Source organism: Lutjanus erythropterus, chromosome 15 (genome assembly GCF_056507025.1).
Source record: "Lutjanus erythropterus isolate fLutEry1 chromosome 15, fLutEry1.hap2, whole genome shotgun sequence".
In the NCBI taxonomy this organism is placed as follows: Eukaryota; Metazoa; Chordata; class Actinopteri; order Lutjaniformes; family Lutjanidae; genus Lutjanus; species Lutjanus erythropterus.
Window position 1 is genome coordinate 11,444,429 of NC_139331.1, and position 22,534 is coordinate 11,466,962.

Here is a 22,534-nt window from a genome sequence, read left to right on the forward strand (position 1 = left end):
CCCTGGGTCAGTAAAAGCGGTGTAAAGGCTAAAACACAGCCATGGCCCCCGGGTTACAAACATGACATGAAATATGAGCGCGAACAGTGCTGTGTCTGGGAGAGGCGAGGAGGAAACTAAGCGCACATGCTTAAGTACAGTACACTGAGTCATATCATCAGGGAGGGGGCGGGAGGGAGGCTGCTCCTGAACACACCACGGTCTTATCACAACAAATGACCTTCACATGTTTTTGTGCCTGCAGGGTGAAGGAAAGACTGAGAGACGAAGCTCTTTTGAGAATAAGAGAAGAGACACAACACTATACATCCACATTACAACCCTCGCTATCAAACCCACTTTGGTTTATTTACAATGCCAGAGTGCCCAATGGCTAAAGCTGATTTTTTTTTTGTACTGATGGGAATAAACCCCAAGCAAATCAATTTTCCTCGAGCGCCTCATCCTGGCAGTCAGTTGCCATGGATATCCAATGTGGTTGCATGTTCAGAGATCAAAGTGTCAACGCGGAGGTAAGGGCAAATCAAAGACACACAATTCAAAGCAACTTCTTCTTCCCTACGGTGCTCCCTGGTCACCTTGGACATATATATTTTTCACACGTTAAGACAGGGATACAGACTATTTTTCAGGTTGAGAAATGAGGCACAGAAAGTGACAGAAATCCGAGGTCAGACTGACTCCCACTGCCATCTCCTCTTTCTCGCTATCTCGCTAATTCCCATTCCTCTACTCCACCGGCCCCTCGAACCAAAATAAGATAGTCATCTCCACGGCGGAAGCTTCGCCTTTCTATTGACGGCTGTCTGATGTGCGCGTTATCATGTCCGATCTGGGCTTTGACAGGCCGACAAGGGAGAGGCTTGTATTACAAGGGGAATCAATGGCACCAGGCCATATCCCTATCAATAGGCTGCCACAACTCTTTTTGCTCATGCTCCCCGCTCTGTGACAGATAAGATATTTTATCAGAAAAAAAAACAGGGGGTGAATGACAGGGTGGAGGATGGAAATGGCAGCACAGAAGCATGTTAAATATAATACACAGCGGTGATTCTAATAAAGTATTTGATCATAGGCCTAGATGATACAGCTTAGAAATAACCTCTATTCATTATATATATCTCAATATACACATTTTCTATGTAATAACACAAACATAAAATAACTGTAAATTCTCAAACAGTGTAAACATTATTATATATATGTATATTTTTGTTGTTGGACATAATTTAGTTCTTGTCTTGTTGTCACTATTAAGTTCAGGTGTGTGTTGGGGAGTAAATCCAAACCCAAGCAAACTCAGATTTTCCACCTCTTTTAAATTAACTGCATCAATGAATGAGGGAAAAAAGTATTGCATTTCAGTATTTACAACACCCCTGATCCTGATTTAGTAATATTTTCCAATCTGATGTTATGATGGTTAATTTAAAAATTGTTAATGTCATTTGAAAATCAGGGAAGTCTGATGTTTATTGCATTTGCAGCTGTGCCAGCAGTGCAAGGAGCCAAAGTATAGCTTAGTGAAATGATGATCAAAGCTGTAATCAGGCACAGGGTCTCCTGTAGGTTCAATCCTGGTGTTAAGGGAGAGATGGTGTTAATATACAACTTGTTAGGTTACGGTTTTGCTAGTTTATCCAGAAAGTGATGAGATGACAGTGTGAGATGACAAGAACGAGCATCAGGCACACAACACTCTGTGACACAAGACGTAAGGCACCGCCCCCCTGGCGAAATACCAGGTTTTTTGGGAGTTCTGTTGTGATGACAACAATGATGACTACAAATAGCAATCATGGAGGATGAACTAGTGGTTGATCTTGCTGGATACCTCGATCTTTGTGTTTTTACCAACCATAGTAGATTGGAGGCAGGTACTCAAGATTTTGGGCAAGTTTTCGTTCATTTCATTAAGAACAGCTGATTCAGTGACTGCCTTGCAGCTATTTAAAAAGCTCACTTTGCTGTCCTGTTTTTAAAAACAATAACTTTAACAAAAAAGGCGACACAGTGCGTCTCGAAGTTTTTTAACCTGCAAGACGCATTATATCTAATCAACCTCTAAGTGGGTCAAAAACAATGATAGAACAGCTAGAACAGCCTGATAAGTTTAGAAAATTAAATCACTTTCCTGTAATGAGGCTTTTAAAACCAGGAAGAGAAGACACTTAAACCAACGTTATCCATGACGATATCTAGTCATATCATGATATCAACATCATATTGATATGTTGCTCAGCACTACTTGATCATAATGTTTAATCTTCATTAGTAACAGTGTTGTTGAAGGATGAAAGCAAACACAAGCAGTGCAAAAAGGCTGGGAGTCTCACTGTTAACCCTCTCCTTCAACAAAGTGGATAAATTACAGTGAAATGAGCTCCAGAATCAACTTGTAGGGCCACAGCCACATGCTAAATGATTTCCTAGATCAAATATTGATATTTTGAAGGAGCACCCTCGGTGGGCCTTTCTTTGTGGCCTCCTGTAGTCAGCACATTTTTTTTTTTTTTGCTTCCAGGTTTTTATTTCAAAATGGAAAGTGGTGGGTGAGGAGAGCAGGAGGGGAAAACAGCTGGAAAAGGGAGAACAGAGAAAAAAAAAAAAGAAAATGCATTTAATTTGTTCACCATCACCGTGCTGTGTTGGTTTCAGCAGAATGGTTATGTGCCGAGTATTTCTCTTTTTCTCAAGGACCTGCCTTTGTACACAGAGCAGTGAGGGTTGCTGGCTCACAGCAAACTCTAATTGCCCTGAGGCCATAGGCAGCCACTTTCAAACAGGGTCATTCATCTTCCCATGGAAAAGGAAATGGTCTTTGGCCCTGATCCTTAATCACCCCCCTGCCGCAGTGTACAAGGTCATCAGGGAAGCCCTGTGACAAACAGACTCACACACATACAGTGCATGCATGTACACACACAGGCAGAATGGTTGAAAGATTGAAGGAGCGTAGGGAGGTGGTGACGCGATGACAGACAGGTGGAGAGGTGCATGTGAGGTAAGCAGACAAGAGATGGAAGGAAATTTCTTCCCTCTGTGCAAGTCCATGCCGTCCTCAAGTGAAATTGGAGCAGCGATTACCGCTCTGAGTTATGGTTTGTGTTACCGTTTGTGGTTCTCCCTTCAAAGAGGAAGTGAGGAATTCATGTGGATGTGGCGGTGAGCCGCGCTGAAAGCCGTGACCAAAGAAGAGGCAGAGAGAAGATGAGAGCGTGGGGGGGGGGGGGGGGCTGCGTGAGACAGGACAGGAGGGGAATGGAAAAAAAAAGGGTCCAGTTCACTGAGGATCACAAGACACTGGCACAGACTGGTCCACCAAACAAAACTAAGGTAATAGTAGTCCTGCATGGATGCCAGCAGGGGGCTGTTCCATAAAGCAGGATTACCAGTTGAACCAGGATTTATTCTCATAAATCCTATTTTATACTTTTTGTACATTTTTATGTTGCAGCGTGCTCTTAAATTTAGTAGATCTGCAACTAGTGATCTTAATCTCCACAAAAAATGTACGTAAAGTGAGATGACATGATGTGGTGAGGAGACTCACTGAGTGCTCCACTTGAGTTTGGGTTTTTTTGGGTAGTTCTTCAGTACACAGGCATTTGATCTTGGAGTGAAGCCCAGTTCAGTGATTAACATGATTGCATATGTTACCTTTCCAGCTTCACCGCCCTGAACACTGGACGGGGGATTTCTGGTTTTAGGCCATTTTACCTTAATTTAGCCAGTCTTGTAGCTGCTAACTACACAGTCTGGACCAGCATGTGAAAAATGCAGGAAGACACTGTAGTAACTTTTTTCTCCTCTGTGTCAGTGAACACAACACACAGTACAGCTGTATAACTGCAACCTGAGCTTATGGACACACTTAACAGCTAATAAAAGTATCTTATTTGACACTTTTCATGTGAATGTTCAGTCAGTGCTGATGGTGAATGAAGCAGTACTTGCTAGTTTTACCCAGAAAGGTTCAAAGTCTGCCAAATGTGTTGTTCTTCCTGCATCCACTGATGTCACTGGATGTAAGGAAGAATTACAGGCTCACTTTTCTTGGTTAATAAAGCATACAATGAGGAATTTATTGCTTCAGCTGACTACATGATATCCACATGAAATGTGGCAACTTTTCTTTAACTACTCCTAACTGCAGCAAAAAGCACTTTTCTATCGCTTTGTCAGATTACGTCAAACCTGGAAGAGTGACTCACTTCTCTCAAAACACCTGCTAGACAGTCTCACACACGGGTAACACACAAGGCTGCCTTTATGGAACGCGGGGCTCGGTGGGTAACACACAAGAGCAACAGCATAGACTTTATTTGTGGTTTAAATGCTGATTAAGTTCATTAGTCTATGGTTATAACTGTGTTTTTTTCCTGCTTTGCATCAGGATTGTTAGGAACAGAACCCCTCCTTAGATAGTGCCAGTAGATGCAGATCATTTTCTTGATTATTTGGCCATTAAACAGTGTCATGATCATGGTATGTTTAATTTGCTTTCACTTTACTATCATAGAAGACAAGCAGGAAATATTCACATTTGAGAGGCTACAGTGAGTCTCACACTTTACTCACACTGGGCTTGAATCCAAGATACTTTGATAACAAGAGCACTCTGCAACAAGCTAATTTAACAGAGGAACAAACTGTAATACATCTGTACTTGTGTCAGATGGTGTGCTCATCTTTGGGCTTCAAAGCGCTGCCAAACGATTTTTTTTGTTTATGGTGGAGATTTGGTCCCTGCCCTCTTTATCATTTGATTCATCATATATATTTCTGTGTTTAATATTTGCTGTTCTGGGCTTGTGAACACCAGTGCTCTCTTCTAACATCTCTGTTTTCATTGTGAATTGATGTGGTCGACGCTTGATGTCCTCTTGCGATCTGTGTTACGAAGTCATGAAAATATATATTTGAACAAGGCTTGAATTAATCTGAACACTTAAATTCAGAGTTGGACTGATGAAACAATTTATTTTCTGGATCAGTCTGTTAGGCTCACTTAATCCAGGCTTTTCACAATGAATTGTGCATTTCTCTTAAATGACAAACACCAGTAAGTTCAATAAATCGATACAACTAAAAGAATGTGGTTTTGTTATAATCATGCATTATCCACATTGTGAATGGCTGCTGATTAGCTAAATCTAGGAAGGCTTATTTGGGACACTCTTTTGTGACAAAGGGTTTTATAAATAAATCCGAGTTGACCTCGCTAATTGCAACAATACAATCAATAAGTAAGACAATATGTACAACTGGGAATGCTATTGGCTTTCTATTGAGAATGTGTGAAGTGTGAAACGTGCAGCTGAAATTGGACCTTGCACTCTCTGCTCCTTGTGGACTACATTTTGATCTCCCTTTTCAATCCATTTCAATATTGCAGTATTTCTCACAGTCAAAGGCTATTATGGCTTCAAGGCTGTAATACCAAATCAATGTAGGCGTTATGTAATGGCTGATGCTGGCAGCTTTACGTCTCCCAGATTAGCCAGGGGTCCCATTTGGGTTCAGTTCCTAATGAGCACAAACCAAATTAAGCATTCGATTTAGTCTCTTTTTAGAAGATGAAAGTTGAAACGTAATCACTAACCAATAGAGAAATTATTTCAAATATACTGTATGTCGTCGCAGCCCTCAACATGCTTACACACATGTGAGGACTAACCATGCACGCACACAGATGCATGGATCCTTACAATCACTGCTACTGAAGAGCAACAGGCTTCATTGTAGTTTGCGGCAACTCTCTGTGGACCCAGAGGAGAGACATTACTGGGCCTTGCTAACAGCTCAGCTGAGCAATGAAACAGAACACATTATTGCTGCGGAACATCAAAGGCTGTGTCTGTGTGATACATATTTAATTAAATCGTATTGACTGAAGCAGACACATGGTGCATTCTGTGCTCACAGAGACAGTAATGCATATAAAGATCTGTGAATATGCTCGCAAGGATGTAGTCTCTGTCTCCCTCACATACAAACATAAATTCACTCAGTCGGAGCGCGTATCATAGGCTGGCAGCAAATATATTCACAGTACAGCTGTGTGCAGCTGCAGAGATTTATTACTTCCACTGTGGAATAAGTCACAAGGTCTGTGAATGCTGCTGTGGCTGGAGCCTCAAACACACCTGAAATTATGATTCATTGTCATATATAGTACATTGTTCAGGGAGCTTCATTACCACAAAACTGTGGTAAATTGTCTGTCTTATAGAGAGTTACATTAAATAATTAATGTCAATTTCATGTCTGTGCTGTGTTCAATAAGACATGTCAGGTGACACAAACTAGTCCGGCACAAACACCAGAGGCAGCGTAAAGCAGCTGGCATTTGCTAAAAGCATAAAAAGGAAAGTAAAAACAGCAGTCTTCAGTCAGTCTTCTTTGCATGTTGTATCCCGTTAGCTAGCAAATTAATGACCACCACATCCAAGAGTCAGCTGGGTTTTATGCAGAGTTACAAAAATGTATGAAACTAGCCACTTAATGAGGACAGAACATCTTGCTGCAATCAGTAAATGTGCCCAGTTGTTGGTAAAGTTAACCCACAATGTTTCGCCTCATATTTCTACACGTTGGATACACACAAACAACATAAATGAAAGTTTTGAGTTGTCTGAATGGACATTTGACGATGCTAAGCTTGTTATTTCCCCTGTTCCAGTCTTCATGCTAGGCTAATTTGGAGCTACATAAGGAAGGAAAATACATTTTTCCTTCCCAAAATGATGGAATACTCATTTAAAGTGGAACAACATGCAAGCCACTAAATGAGAATCTTTTAACATCAGTAAATGTGCCCAGCTGTTGGTCTAGTTAAACCCCAATGTCTCACTTCATGTTTTTTACACAGGCTGAATATACACAAACAACATACCTGACAGCTTTCCAGTTGTTTGAATGGAGATTTGAGCCATTAGGTTAGTTTTTCCCCTAGTTCTAGTCTTCACACCAGGCTAAGTTTGAGTTGCAGAAAGCTATCTCTAGGTTGAACACAGAGAAAATATTAACTATAAACAAACTAGCTAGAGAAGGAACTAGCATAAATGCCAAAGTAGAGTGGTACAGAAGCACATAACTGATTTAAAAAAAAAAAACACTCTTATGTTTGATATTTTGTGCAGCGTGCATCGAGATGGCGAGCATTAGCGTTAGACGGAATACCAGAGAGATTCAGCCATACATGTTTGAACCTCAGTCAGACCCAGACTCAGTTGAGGAGTCTGTTGAACAATAAAATTGGCGACTAGAAAATGTTCATAATGGTGAGTGTAGCAAGGATATTTTATTTGCTTATTTTTTGTTAGCTTGTAATTGGCAGTGGCTGATACTGCTAATGCTACCTCTAGCTGTCTGTACTAACAAGTCCTCAGGTTGATTTACCTGCATTACAGCAATTGGCTTTCAAATTTGTGATGCACCAAGTTTAGCTTAGAAATTTGAATCCAGATTTTAAGGAAGTACGCAGCCATCTCCCCCTTCAGTAGAGGAGATGTCTCTAGTGACAAATTTTGCCTGCGTAAAATACAAGTCAGAATAGTCAAGGTCAGACATTATAGGGGACATAAACATTAGAAAAACACATTTCTGAGTGTGATCTTTAACAGGAAAAGCAGTAACTTCCAAAGTGTGCTATTAAATAACTTACAAGTGTTAAAAAAATGCTGGCATTGGGAGTTTAACTTTTATAATAGTTTTGTTCCCAGAACTGTTGTGTTGGAAAAAAGCTAATTAAACACCAGCAAGAGTGTGGGATCTCAGAGCAACCACGCAACTTTTTTAAATGGCTTGGCACAGGGTTTAATACCGACTGTTCCACTTTGATAATCCATGCAAGACTACTGGCATGTGCTTGGGGATAGATGACATCTGTAGCAAAAGAAGAAGAATCTGGATTTCACATGTAGTATTTAATAACATATGGGAAGCTTTTTTCAATCAGCAATTGTTCTGATAAACTCAATTACACTCTCTTGACTAAAGTGATCAAGCTGGAACTGGTGTTCATAAGCACTACCTGTGTTTTTAAGCTGGTAATGTCACTTTGTTGTGTCGGCTGTGATTTTGAGTTACTAGTTGGATGTGTGTGTCGCGTTATAACCAGTCAGCCATCTCTGGAGGCAGCGCGGCGTGAGGTAAGCCTGTATACCACCCAGAGCATGTGCTGATGTCCTGCCGGTCAGCTCAGAAACAAACTGCCGCACAGTGTGTGTGTGTTTGTCTATGTGTGAAACTGATGTGTGCTGTTTGCTTGCCCCTTGGTGTGTGAGAGCCCCGCCGTGACAGCGGAGGCTGACAAGACAGCAGGTTTACACACACACGCACACACATACATGCACAAGCATTCCCGGAGGATCTATATAAGCTGTGTTGTGAGGCATGGGGGACATCCATTACAAAAACCCCTGTGGTTCAAAAACCCCTGGAGCTAGCTGCTGGTTCTCACACACTGAGAGACAAACTGCCCCGAACACACACACACACACACATTCACAAACACACACACACACACAAAGAAACAAATACATGACCTACAGACAAGAAATTGCAAACATCTACATACACGTTCACACCGAGAAGCCTAATGGAAATAGCTCCTTCTACATATTCTCTTGCACGTCATGAAAAATTCATAAAGAAAGTCACAACCGAATGTTGCGCAAACACTCTGGTGACAGAGAAGACAGACAATCCATGACAGTGCTGGAATGAGTTTGTCATGTTGATGGCAGGGGGGAACTATTTGGCAGCACACATTCAAAACTCCTCTGATATTGTGCTTCTGTTCTCTGATGATGTGAGTGGATGTGACGGCAACAGGAATAACGGACTTTTGCAGATCTGCGTGTGCATGTGCTTACAAGCGCATGCAAATAATGGTAGCTTAATTTTTGCATGTATTGTTACGGCAGGCTGAACACAATAATAGACAAAAACCGAGAGGTGTTGGGGTGCCAGAGGTCCTGGGTTCAAATCCCATCCGAGCCACCATTATTATGTTAGGGCTGGCTCAAACATCGAACATAATAATGGACACAATACCAGGAGTTGTTGGGGTTCAAGAGGTCCAGTGCTCAAATCCTGGATGAGCCACCATTATGATGTTACGGCTGGCTCAAAAAAATGGACACAACACCTGACCAGGGCCAGCCTATACAAACTCAGCCCGCTGGTAAGCACAGGTGTGTTTCAATCAGATGATCAACCTAGAGGGATCAACAACAGGATCAGCAGGAAACACCAAAATAAAACAGGACGCAACACTGTACTGTAGGTAACAGTATGCAGATGTTTGAGACAAAGATTACAAGATCCTTGTACAAACTGTGTGCATGTGTGCGTCTATCGCTTTAATGAGCCACACACATCAGCAGGGTCCCCATCAGTCTGCTGTCTCCTAATTGGACCTACTGAGCAAATAGCGGACCTCCAGCATTCATCTCCCAGAATTCACTGAGAACCGGGGTGCCTAGCAGGGCACCCAGAAGGAGAGCTAAAGATGGATACTGATGAAGAGAGATGAAAAAAAGGAGGGAAGGAAGGAATAAAGGAAGCATCCCGAGGAATACCTGCAAACTAGTTTGACCTTTACACAATTACTGGCAGGTCTGGCTGTGAGGGAAGGTGATCACAGAGACTAACTAACTGAAAAGAAAAGACGACTGACAGCAGGTGGAGAAGTGGAGCAGAGCCGCCTACACACACTCACACACCTGTGCATACATGCACACACACATAAGCATATCAGCACACAGATGAACACACTCATCAAACATCATCTAGCAGACGACCACGTGGAGACAAGCAGCATGCTGCACAGCGCCCTCCTCACTACCTCATGAAGAGAGAATAAATCAGTGATTATCATATATCCCCAGGCGTTAAGCAACATCCTTGATGCACTTTAGATAGACAGAGTAAAAGAAGCAAGTTGAGGAAAACTGTGAGAGCGGGAAAAAAAAAAGGGGGCATCCTTGCAGCTTAGTGTGCACAATCTTATCTTGCAACAGTGCCAGTTGATTCTGGTTCATGACCTTTGGGTTACGTTGCCCAGACTCCCGAAACTCTTCACCTCACACTATCTGTCAAAACACCTTGGAAATAATCTGACAATACAGAAATCACACAATGCCAAAGAGAAGAGTCCAAGGTAATATGTAAAGTCTGCCACTAAGGGTCTCTCATAAAGGTGATGGTGAGAAGGACTGTGGGATCATGGGAGTTGTTATCATCACTTCTGAACAACCACTTGATGAATATTTATCTGACATGACTCAGAAATCATGTTCATAGATGAGGTAACATTGAAGGTTTATTCACATTCTGATGTATCTGTTTTCCTGTAAGTTATGGCAGCTAGCGAGCAATGGCTGGCAGGAAACTGAATAAATTAAATCTAAAATCAAATATATAACATATGTCTAGACACTTTAATGTGATAATGTTACATATTATGGTTTTAAGTATATGGGTATAGCTGAGTAGTTATGTCAACTTTGACAAATTTAAGATAGCACTTTGTGTGAACCACTGAATTGCAAAACATGTAACTTCTACCACTAGGGTTGTCTCTGAGATTAAAGTAATAACAAAAGATTTAGGTAGCTGATGTGAAGTGGTGTGGAATCATGGGAATTGTTGTTTTCACTGTTACGCAACGACATGAATATGTCAACACAGCAAGCATGCAGGCATGGGTGCATATGTTTATTGAGACTGGGGTGTCTACATGTCTGTGAGCCAAGTGCATTCACAAAGTGTTGTGTTTGTATTTAATTACATATTTTGAATTTAACTTAAATCTTGACCCTGACACATAACCTCCATATAATAATGATAATAACTGTAATTATTTATTATAATAATAATGATGATTAAAAAAAAAAAATACAACTAATACTGGAACCAATAAACCCACTCTGGAAACCAACTGAAACTAAAGTGAAAACAAAAAACTCATATAAATTCATATAAAAAAATGTAAAATACAAATCTATAAAAACTCTGGAAGAGTCCACGTCACTTCAACATAATATTATTTTCATCATGCAATGTGTATCCAAGCGCACTGATAGGGCATTATTTGCCGCTTCTCAGCAGAAGAAGGCCAATTAAACTGCAAACAATTTACCTCTCATTTTCCCGTCTCCTGAGCACCAGGCCAGTTGAAGATGATGGACGCGAGCAATTTCTTTAACACAGCAACCATGCAAATCACTTTCAGTGTCTCTCCCTCAGCTGTTTTCCCCCACGGTACTCTAGATTGCAGCCTCCTTTCCTAATTGTTCCCAAACATCTCAGGCCAGCAGCACGAGTTAATTGAGAACGAGAGACGTTGATCTCCCCTGATAGAGAGCCTTGCATAAATGAGTGTTCCCAAAATGACTATCCACATCAAACCAGCGAGCGTAAAATCCGTTCTTTGGTTCAACCAGAATTCTGCAGAGCTGAGGGGCTTAGGTAGCCATATAACAAGCTTTACTGGTTGGAGTTTATTGTGACTTTTCACTCCAGTTCCTATATGTAGCTCTATGTTGTAATTGCTCATCGTGAGCTTCCAAACATTCTAGTTTTAGCAGTACAAGTAAATGTAAAGAGAAAAATGGGGATTATGAATGCATTTGCAGTGAGAAACTAATACAATACATCAGCACTCCTAGAAGTACATTGCATGGATTATATCAACTGTATCCTGAATTTGTAAAAATACACACTCACAATTTCCAAAATTCCAAACTCACAATTGAGCATTAACTCAAAACTTTGAATTGTGTGCTGGTTCCCATCCAGTGGAATGGGACACCTTGAGGGTGCTACAAGATATATCAAAGGGATCGAGACATGACTAACAGGATAAGAAAGATGGCAAAACACAGATTTACTACACACACACACCTGACTTCTTCCTGTTTCCTTCCAAAATTATTCAATGCCTGAAAATCATAGATACAGCTGCAAACGGCTAGTGCTAACGTGAACTGTCGTCCCACAACTTTTGGTGGTAGACATGCAACTGATTATTTTTTCAAATAAACAAGACAATTACAATTAGTTAAATTTAAACAGGTTGGTTACTTGTTACTTTTGTCTTAGATGACAATACTGGACAATTGCAGAGGACAGCAGACGTAGCAGACAAACTATTCAAAATGATGGATTTGTCCAATCTATGCTGTAATGTCACCTGATCTTACGGTGGTGACAGTTCAGGCAAAGTGAGCTCACTTTTCATCATAAACACTGTACACCATATATTTATTTAGTAACTACTTCAGCAACACTTGATTGACATGTATATCCAGAATAATCTGTGGTCTTTTTCTACCAAATCCTAGCGTCTAAACCATTATAGTGTAGCTTACAGACAAAACACTAGTCATTGCTGCCCTCTGGTGGTCCTCGATAATGGGTACAATAATAGATAAAAATCTGACAGCTGTCACTTAAATAATATAGCCATGTGTGCATTGATAAGAGATTTAAAGCACACATGTAAAAGTAATACAAAAGTTAATTTCCCTAGTAACTAGTAATTGTTAAAGTAATTAAATTACTTCTGAGAGAAGTAACTAATGCTAAATATCAGTAACTTGCCCAACACTGCTGACAACTCACTGACACATGCAATGTGAGACATTACTTCTTTTTGAGGGGTCATGATGCAAAAAGTCTTGGAACACCGGGTTCAACCACTGTATAAGTTCAAAGCGCCCATCACTTTGACTCACTTTCCTTTTTGATAACAGGGTACAGAGCAGTTTTCAGCTTTTAAAAGAGCACTCCCTTGATTTAGCACTGCACTCCTTTGACACTGTCAGACAGTGATGGACAGTTAAAAAAGGGATCAAAATCAATGCAGCAGAACCAGAGATCAATTCTTTTTTGCTCCTCTCATTCATCTTCCTTGTCAAAACCTGGCACCTACAGCCAACAAAAATCTTTAGAAGATTCAGGTGTTATGCTCATAGCAGCTAATGCAGTGACTAAACTCACACAGAGATGAGGAGCAGGCCACAGAGGTCTCGTGAGGTCACTTCTTTCCAACCACCTATTTTTTTCATTTTAAAACTTGTAGTTGTCAGATTGAACCACCGTTACCTCAAGTGACATCACTTTAAGCAATTTTTTCAGATTTGTACAGCTCCCTGTGGAGTTGCAAAAGGCTTTATATAACTTTTTCAAATACATAGTGGTACTCCACAAGACTTGTAAAGACTTAGATGTGTAAAATTGGTGGAGTTCCCCTTTAATAAGAGATCATCTCCCATCCTCCTTACTGGCTTTTCATGCTGCAAGCTACCAGTAGGATTTTAATTATGTATGACTTCCAAAATAATTGTCAAGCCATTTAAATTTCAACACAAACCACTTATGAACACTGGAGCCCAGACAGCCAGCAGAGCTAATGTCAAACTGTTTATTCTTTAGCAGAGAACAAGTTACTTCATAAAAGAAGGAAGGAGTTTGTTCGAGGCAAAAAACACAGCTTGAATTAAACAGGTTTATAACAGGACAATATTTATTCAATTATTCTTGTTTATATATATTGACCGCTACATTATTCCTTTTCTAGACCTTATTTACTTGTCTTGCCAAGTCAATAAAGAACTAATTAATATTTATGATGATGGAATGGAGAAAAGTAAAGGGCTTTTCAGAGAGGGAGAGATTTGTTCACGCTTAACTTTTCAGTGGTAACCCAGGATGATATAGAGCAGATATTGAGTGTGACTGTCTTACATAGAACATGTTATTAGCATTTCTGTGTACAAACATTGCAATGTCTGTATATAGTACAGTACGTGGAATAGAGTTGAGGGCGTGCAGTTAAAGCTAACGCGGTTAGCATTAGTCACCCCGCTTTGTGACGCACATGATCAAAGAGATGTTCCTGCTGCTAAGTGGATGAAACACAGAATGATGAGTTGGCTTTGTGAGCGAGATTGTGGGTGGGCGTGAGAATGAGCCTGCTTATTGATATATGAAATGCCAGGTCTCAGACCATTGATAATATTCATAGAGGAACATATATGACGTGGCAAAAACTCATTAAAATCACTGTTATAGTGAATTTTTATGTGATGACTCTCAGGCAGCAATAGATTCGTTTTTACAGAAAATTGGATTGAAATTAAATTTCTGTATTGCTAATGAACCTTTGCTAAGAACCAGCTGAAAATCTCTCAATACTGAAAGTAAAAGACTGAAAAAATAATGCTGTTTGTTAGTGGGTCCACAGCCTCGCAAACCTGTGAACTGCAGACTAAATTTAACCTTCATAGTGTGAAATACAGTTTTGCTGCCACTGTTACTTTAAACAGTAATTACCTGAATCTTGATGTAGAGTTGCAGTGAAAAGACAAGACAGATGCACAATTTGTTTTACTTTGAAGTGCAATACTGTGGCATCTGAGTCTTTAAAAGAAGAAAGGGCAACTGATTTAAAAGCTGTTGATTTTGACTCCACTGAGTGAAACCCCATAGGCTGTAATTCTGGGCATTTACAGTGGTGTAACTGTGAAACTGAGCATGCTCCTCGTCATAGAAATACAAACCCAATAACAAAAAAGTTGGGACACTGTGTAAAATTGTAAATTTTTGACTTGTATACAATTGATTGATTGATGATTCACTGTTTTTTGTAAATATACACTTATTGCAAAATAAGACAATGGAGATCCCGGATTGTTGAGCCACTGATGTAGTTTATCAAAAACGGGGGTGAAAAAAACGTCAACTTCAACAATTAGTGTTCCCAAACGCTTACTCAGTGTTGATAAAAGAAAAGGTGACGTATCACGGTGGTAAACATGTCCTTGTCACAACTTTTTTTGGCACATGTTGTAGATATCAAATTCAGAATGATTGTAAGTTATACATTTACAAAAAACAATAAAGATAATCAGTTTGAACATTAAATATTTTGTCTTTGTACTGTATTCAACTGAATGTAGGTCAAAAAATATTTGCAAATCATTGCATCATGTTTTAATTAATGTTTTACACAGCGCCCCAACTTCTTTGGAATTGGGGGTTGATTGTGATGTTTACTGCAACTTTGGCAATATCTGCTGACAAATAGTTAACTGACCGGAGCAGCTGCAGTCTCTTTGCCTGGCTGTGACGCAGCCTTCAGTGCTGATAGGCTATTAATTATGACTTCTAACCAATCAGATAGTGCTGTGGGCAGGGCATCAAACGAGACATCAGAGTGTAGTATTATTATACTGTATAGTGTATAATTTTCTATGATATATATTATAGTACACAATAACACAGTATAGTATCAGTATTGTACGAGTATTATTAATATTTACCATTACTATGGCGATGACTACAGACAGAAAGAGGCTGCTACATCAGAGCCAAGTGCATTTTTTAATTAACTGAAGCCCTTTTTTCCCCCTCAAAAATGATTCGATCCTTGACTCAAAATAATGATCCAAACTGTGAGTTTTGTCATCCATTGCAGCCCTACTGTTTGCCAGCCTCATTCACCTGGTCTCTGGGTTGAGCTGAAGTGAACTCTTATTCTTGTCTACACTAGTCTTTGGTTTCCCAGTGGACCACCTGACCTATATGTCAGTAACACAGCGACAGACAGAGAGAGGGAGAAAAAGAAAACGAAACGTGTCTGTCGTGTGGGTAGGTCCCAGCGGAGATATCATTAATTAAGCGTGAGATTGGTTCTCTCCACTTCCCACCTCTGTCTCTCATTCTGTTGATCCTGAGATATCGAGGGATTCGTCACTTCTCACCTCTGAAAAAGAAACAGCTAGTGTTGGTGAAGTGGACCGAAAATAAATGTGCGAGAAGATACCAAAACACACACGTTTCAGTCTACACGTGTGCGCACACACACACACGCCCTACTCCTTAAACAGCTGCACACACAGTCACTGGAGTCCAGCACTGTGTCAGATACCTATAGCTCTCTTTCAGCACTGCAGTATATCACTAATGATAGCTCAACTCCCACAACTCCCCTTTACTACCCTGAGGGGTGGAGAAATCTGCCAAACTGGTACAGGTCCTCTCCTTACCTCTCACACCACGGTATTTGACAGCCAACTAGGGAACAGCAAAATTAAAGGCCTTGGCAAATGAAATTCTGTGACACAGCGGTGTGAATCAAAGCAGACACTGCCATGGGAGGTGGTGGAAGAAGAATGAGCAAGGCACGTTCTCAGAAGGAATACAAAAGTAAAGTGAAAAGTTAGTGAGGGCAAAAAACTACATTTTTATTGTTAAGTTACCAAAGTGCATGATCTGGCAGGGCATTGACAAAAGAGGTATGGCTTCATCATTTCACCTTGAAAAGGAGAGTGCTGTGTATAAAAGCTCTTTCATGGCACGCAGAACTTTATTGACTTCCTTTGATATTAATAGCCTATGACACAAAATGCCATTTTCCCAGCGATGCCACATTTTTTTCTTATCTGATGTGACCTTGTTGATGGTGCTGGAGACGGTGGTGTAATGTATCTCAGCTAAGTCATCATCATCGAGTATTATTGATGCTACTCATAGACAGACTGGATGTGGACTGCTTCACCTTTGCTCCAGACCTGTACTCTTAGAAATAACAGTTCCAAATTGATTTATCCTGAGGAGCTGGGGCTCTACCTATAACCATTTGCCTCTGGAGAAACCTTTTCTTCTAGTGAGAACCCTTTTCATCCAAAGAACCCTTTTTGGAAGTAAGAGTTCTTTTTGACTGGTGTGGGTGTTAAAAAGTCACCCCCCTCAAATATTCAAATGTTTACCCATGTTTCAAATGGTATTTTTCTTTTATTGTAGAACCCTCAGAAGACTAGACAGTTATAGGTGAACCCTTACAAAGGTTATTCCTTTAGATCCCCCTGAGTGGGATCTAGATGAAACCACCGGAATATAAAAGGGGTTCTTGGTAGATTTCCTTTGTGGATTTAAGATGTAAATCTTGGAACATAAAAAGGTTCTTAGTGGAATCCCCTTTGTGGGTTCTAGCTCAAACCCTTGGAGTATAAAAGGGTTCTCAGTAGAACCATCTTAGTGGGTTTTTCCTGGTAGGGCTCTCTGGGTAAGATCTAGATGAAACCCTTGGAATATAGGGACAGGATTTTGGTAGAACCACCTGGGTTTGGTTCCTGTTGTCACCCACAGAAAGTGGAAAAGTTTTGGACAGAAAATCCAAAGAGGTTTTTGGGTAGAGCCATTATACCATAGAGGGGTTCTCTGTAGAACGTTTCATGGGGGGTTCTTTGTGGAACCTTTCTGACGGCCCTTTTCCACCAAATACCTGTCGTTCTTGAAATAGTTCTATTCAAGATACTTGGAACCTTGGCCCCGTTTCCACCAGTTTCAAGTGGAATCATCACAATCAAGGATGAAATCAATAGAAGTCATTGCACAACATACCATGACCTGTAAAATATGACACGCCTAGTTTGGTTCTCAAGGAAAACTTTTTTGGTTTCAGCTGGGAACCAACTTTTCGGGTTCTGAAACAATTAATTTTTGGTGGAAATGCCCAGAAACGGTTCAAAGTTGGGTGCTTGAACCAGAATGTGGGTGGCCTAAAAGATGTCTCTAGTGTTTCTTCAGTCCTTTATGTTGGGTTCTAATTAAAACCCCCTGAAAGGGTTCTAGGTGGAACCTTTATAAAGGGTATAGGAACCAAAAAGGGTTCTCATAAGGTGACAAGAACCCTATATGTTTCTAGTTAGCACCTTTATTTCTAAGTGTGTGCACCCCCGACCTATGAAGGCTTGACACGGGGTCTTTCTCGTCAGTCCAGTCCAAATCATGGGGTATTTAGTGGCTTTCTAACGGCTCTAACTCTGGCTCTGCACTGATAGAGACACACAAGTGTCAGCACTGACATGAAGGGCCATCATCACTGCACGCCAGGCAATCTCTCATTGAGGTGAAGAGGCTGATAACAGCGGTCCCTGTCTGTCGTCCACCAGCCAACCTCTCCCCCAACCCTGCTTCACCCCTAAGGGAGAGTTATTGCTTTAATATGAACAACGAATGGTTGAATTTGTCCTCTGGGTGTCAAAGGACTGCTCGGCGTGATTACTTTCTTGGCATGGCGGTGACATTCATTGGCTTGGACTCAGGACGTATTGGAGAAAGGCCTCTTTTAGGCTGGATTGGGTGACTGACAGATGGAGACGGACAGAGACAGAAAAAGAGAGAGACGGACAGAAAAAGAGAGGTATGTAGAGAAAGGGAGCAGTGGCAAGGCCGGCTTTGCACACCTCAATGAACAGGAGCACTTCAATCCCTGATAGAATGAAAAATACAGTATCCTGACCTTGACTGATGAAGCAGGGAAAAAAGCAGCGCTGCTACAATCCACCCACGCACAGCCACGAAAAAGTCACAGAAACACATGAAATAGTGGAGGAGGAAAGAGAGGACTTTTGCTTTTTTGACATTTCACTTTGTCACATTTTTAAGCCTGATTATCAGTGAAACAAAACATTTAGCCCACAGACTCAGGCTATGTTCCACACAACTCAGAAACCAGCCATCCATTTCTCCTATGAGCAGTAGACAATAAGTAGAGGAATACCATTCCCCTTGTTAGCAAAATGACCAAAGTGCATTCCCCTTGTTTACCTGCCATCCCTCTCTCCAGCTCTAGTAATAGAGAGAGTGCAGAGGAACTTGCTTAGATGAAAATGTTTGTATAGTCTGTCTGACTCATTGATCCTTATGCAACTTAGAATTTGTGGCCCCGACCATGGCTCTGAAATATCAATATCCTAACTGTGCTGTGTTTTGGCAAATCCACGCCATTGTCCATGGTGCTGAAGTAGCAGACGGACTTTTGATTTGTCTTGGATCTATAGTAATCTGTAAACTATACAGGCCTAGGTGGTGGTAAGTTTTTGAGAATACAGAATAAAAATAGCTGTTCATGTGTCAGTTGGTAAGTTGCAGTTGAATGAAATGAACTGAGTCAATCCACCCTGCTAAAAATTATCAAATGGGCGACTGCTTACAAGGACAAAAGCAACTGAACTCCACATAACACTCTGAAGAAGTTTGATATTTTAGGAAATATGCCTATTTACTTTTTTGTTGAGAGTGAGATATTAAGATTGATACCACTTTCACATCTGTATGCTAAACACCCAGCCAGGGGACTATCATCTTAGCTTAGCATACAAGTACCTCTAAAGCTCACTAATAAACGTGCCGGGATACCTTTGTTTAGTTGGTATCAACAATTTAGAGTTAAGAAACAATTCAATTTTTGCTTTACAGTGAGTTAGGAGCTGGGATATTTTTTGGAAGTTATTGGTCCCAACCAAGAAAGACACAAATGAAATAATTCCTGTCAAATAATTCCTTATGAAACTGCAAATTGTTGTTTTTATACTTTATTTTGTGTAAAGGTTACATACAAGAGCTATAACATGTTAATTAGTGAGCTTTAGAGGTGCCATTAGGTGGATTTCGTTGTCTTTGGACAGAGTCTGGGTAGTTTTCACCCTCCATTCCCAGTCTTTGTGCTATGCTAAGCTAACTAGCTGTTAACTGTAGCGTCATATTGAATGGAAATATATGAGAGTGGTATCAATCTTTCCATCAAACTCCTGGCAAGCAGGTGAATTACATAACACATAATATGTATTGCAGTTGCCGAACATCTCTAGTCAGGTTGCAATGAACAGTTATTTACATTACTGCTTAATCTCCAAATTACTGTATAATGCTATCATTATTTCCCAGAGCCCAAAGTGACATCAACACTCCAAAACCCAAACACTCTTCATTTACTATCATAAATGACAAAGAAAAGTAGCAGAATCTTACATTTCAGAAGCTGGAACCTGCAGATGTTTGACATTTTTGCTTTAAAAAATGACTGAAACGATTAACTGATTGTCAAAATCATTGGGAACTAATTGTATTTTCATTCACTAATCATTGTACCTCTAATCTCAGGGCCATCCATGTTCATTCTTTTTTCAAGCAATAGAACAGAGGTCACATCTGTCCTCGTCTCGAACCAGCCTTACCTGAATAGTGGGGGGTGAGCGCTGTTTGCGAGTTGTCGTGGTGGAGAGCGTGGTGGTGGTCTCGATGAAGGTGGTGGACATCTCCGGCGGCACCGAGGTAGTGGTGCGTGCCGCGCCCCTGCTGGTCGGCACGTCACCCACCAGGCGCACGCTGCCGTTCACCTTGATGTTGACATGGCCCTCGGCGGCCATGTTGAGCACTTTGAGGCCGTTGTAGTAGAGACCGGAGAGCTGGCCCTGGTAGGGTCGCTTCCGGTCGTTGCCGCCGATGGAGATGGTGGCCTGGGTGTTGAAGATTGTCAGCTGCCGGCCTGGCGCAGGAGGGGGGAAGCGGGTGTTAAAATGTTTATGGTGGAAAATTTATAAAGCTGTCAGTAAAAAGCTCTTATTTTGACATGCATCGCCTTTAAGAGGAGCTACACTTTCACTGCAAGATAGATGCAATAAGAATTAATATATCTGTTAAAACTATTAATTTACTGCTCGATTAAATGACTATGGATGGAGTTGAAATGGTTAAAAGTAATGGTGATGCAACATGCTTTAATACTGAAAACAGTAACCAAAGTATCAGTTTTCGACAACCCCACCTTTCTGCTCATTAAAGACTGCAGCTATATGCACTGTTATCTACAGAAGGAAGGCTTTTTCTCTTTGATATACGAGAAAAAGCACCCCTGTAAGAGGCCACTAAGGCTGAAAACAACAGACACTATGCAGCTATAAGAGCTTTATCATAAGGGAACATGCAGGTGTGAAAAAAAGAAAGAAAGAAAAATGAGCTGGAACACGTTCCACAGGCACTGTTAATATTCTCTGGACAAAACAGTAGACTCATGCGGTAAAATGATTAATAAATATGTATATAGGCTTTGGCATATTATGATAAAGTACGACCAATACACACTCACAACATGTCATGGTGAATTTCATTAGGAGAAGCCTAAATATCATTGTCAAAACACACACAGCTCATGCATTAATTAAGAAATGAAAATACACCAAACTTCCACAATACAGGAATCATAATTAAAAATCTCATTTGTATAATTTACAGACACATAGCACAGCAGGCTTGTTATATTTGCGGCATTTGCACAATTATAATACAGAATACGTCGGGTATGGAATGACAAGGGACGGGACGTTCATATCACAAAATGAAATAGCATGTGTGGAGTCATGCATGCAGCAGTAATGGCATTTATCAGACCTGTCTGTGTTTTAGCGATTGTTAAAGGGACTTTATAATCAGGTTAAGATATTTATGTGCAATGAACTTTAAATTCTGTTTATGATGATATTATTATATATTATAAATGAAAAAAAGAGGAGGAGCCACCTTTTTTTAAAGCCCCGCAAATGTTTTAAATCATAAATGAGGTGCTGACTTGATCATCTCAGTGATTTGAAAAGCAAAACTCCATCAGGGCGCAGCGCACCTTGGCAGGCTCGCTGTGACGCTTTGCCGTCAAAAAGGCTCCAATTAGCTCTCCATCACCAAACAAGTGAGGATTTTATCGTGTGTGATGTGTGTAACTACAATCAGATAAATTACAGCAGGGAGAAGCACCTGCTGTTTGGAAAGTTTTCAGGGGGATATGCCCACTGATTAGTTTGTTCTCAAACATTGCAGAGGATTTGAGCCAAGGGAGCTAATTCTCCTCTCAAAACAATCGGGCCTACTGTTGCAGCATAGATAATGCTGTCTCCTAGTCAATTTTGTAAAAAAAAAAAAAAAAAGAAGAAGATTAGGAGTATCTTATTGTTGCACTGTTTATAAAAATGTCTTCCCAGTCCCTTTAACTGGACACCATGATTCAACAAAATTTAAAAAGATGACAATGACAAAAACGGGAAAGAAAAAAAAAAAGAGACTAAAAACAAAAAAGAAAGGAAAGACACCAACGCTTTGTTTTACTTGTCTTTTAAAGGGTTTAAGGGGTGGTTATTCATTCTCAGAGGTTGAAAGGGAACAAGCCGATGAGATGACAGAATAAAGAAAAGAAAAACATTCTAGAAGTTTGATAAAGATTTACCTTTCTCCTGAAGCCAATCTTCTACTGGCCGGGTATATTTGAACGGGATTTTCTTATTTGCCATTTGATAGCGCTCAATGTCGCTGTTGCCTTTAAAGTTTGAGAGTTTAACAAACAGCTTGAAACAGTTGGCAACAGCAACAGACATCACACATTTATACAGTGGTTTATGAAGAGTTTTATCTTTGTTTAGAAATATTTATAAAAGCTTTATGATGTTTTTTTTTTCAAGTAGCTTTAGTTTAACTTTTTTAAATTCATATTTATATAGCATACTCCACACCTATATTTAACAAAAATATCCATGGAAATAGCTGTTATGGAAAAGACACATTGCATAAATACCTGCAAGAATAGGTTAAAAAACATAGGAAATGCATGACAGTCTACATAACAAGTACTATAATACATTCATCATATTACATAATAAGACAAAAAGAAGGCTATCAAGTG

General features: G+C 40.3%; 1 protein-coding gene across 8 annotated transcripts in view; it reads right to left on the reverse strand.

Moving 5' to 3' along the window:
* nrxn3b (neurexin 3b) overlaps positions 1–22,534 on the reverse strand; it is a 420,898-nt gene that overhangs the window by 27,478 nt on the left and 370,886 nt on the right. For 7 of the 8 annotated variants that reach the window (XR_014771924.1, XR_014771923.1, XM_084737531.1 and 4 more), the window contains 2 exons: positions 22,082–22,171; positions 20,043–20,353 (listed from right to left, as the gene is read on the reverse strand). Coding sequence is in view for 6 of the 8 variants with exons in the window: in XM_084737531.1 (XP_084593657.1) it covers positions 20,043–20,353; positions 22,082–22,171 (401 nt within the window). In the remaining 2 variants the exon portion in view is untranslated. The remainder of the gene's footprint in view (positions 1–20,042; positions 20,354–22,081; positions 22,172–22,534) is intronic. The other variant, XM_084737532.1, reaches the window with a different exon arrangement.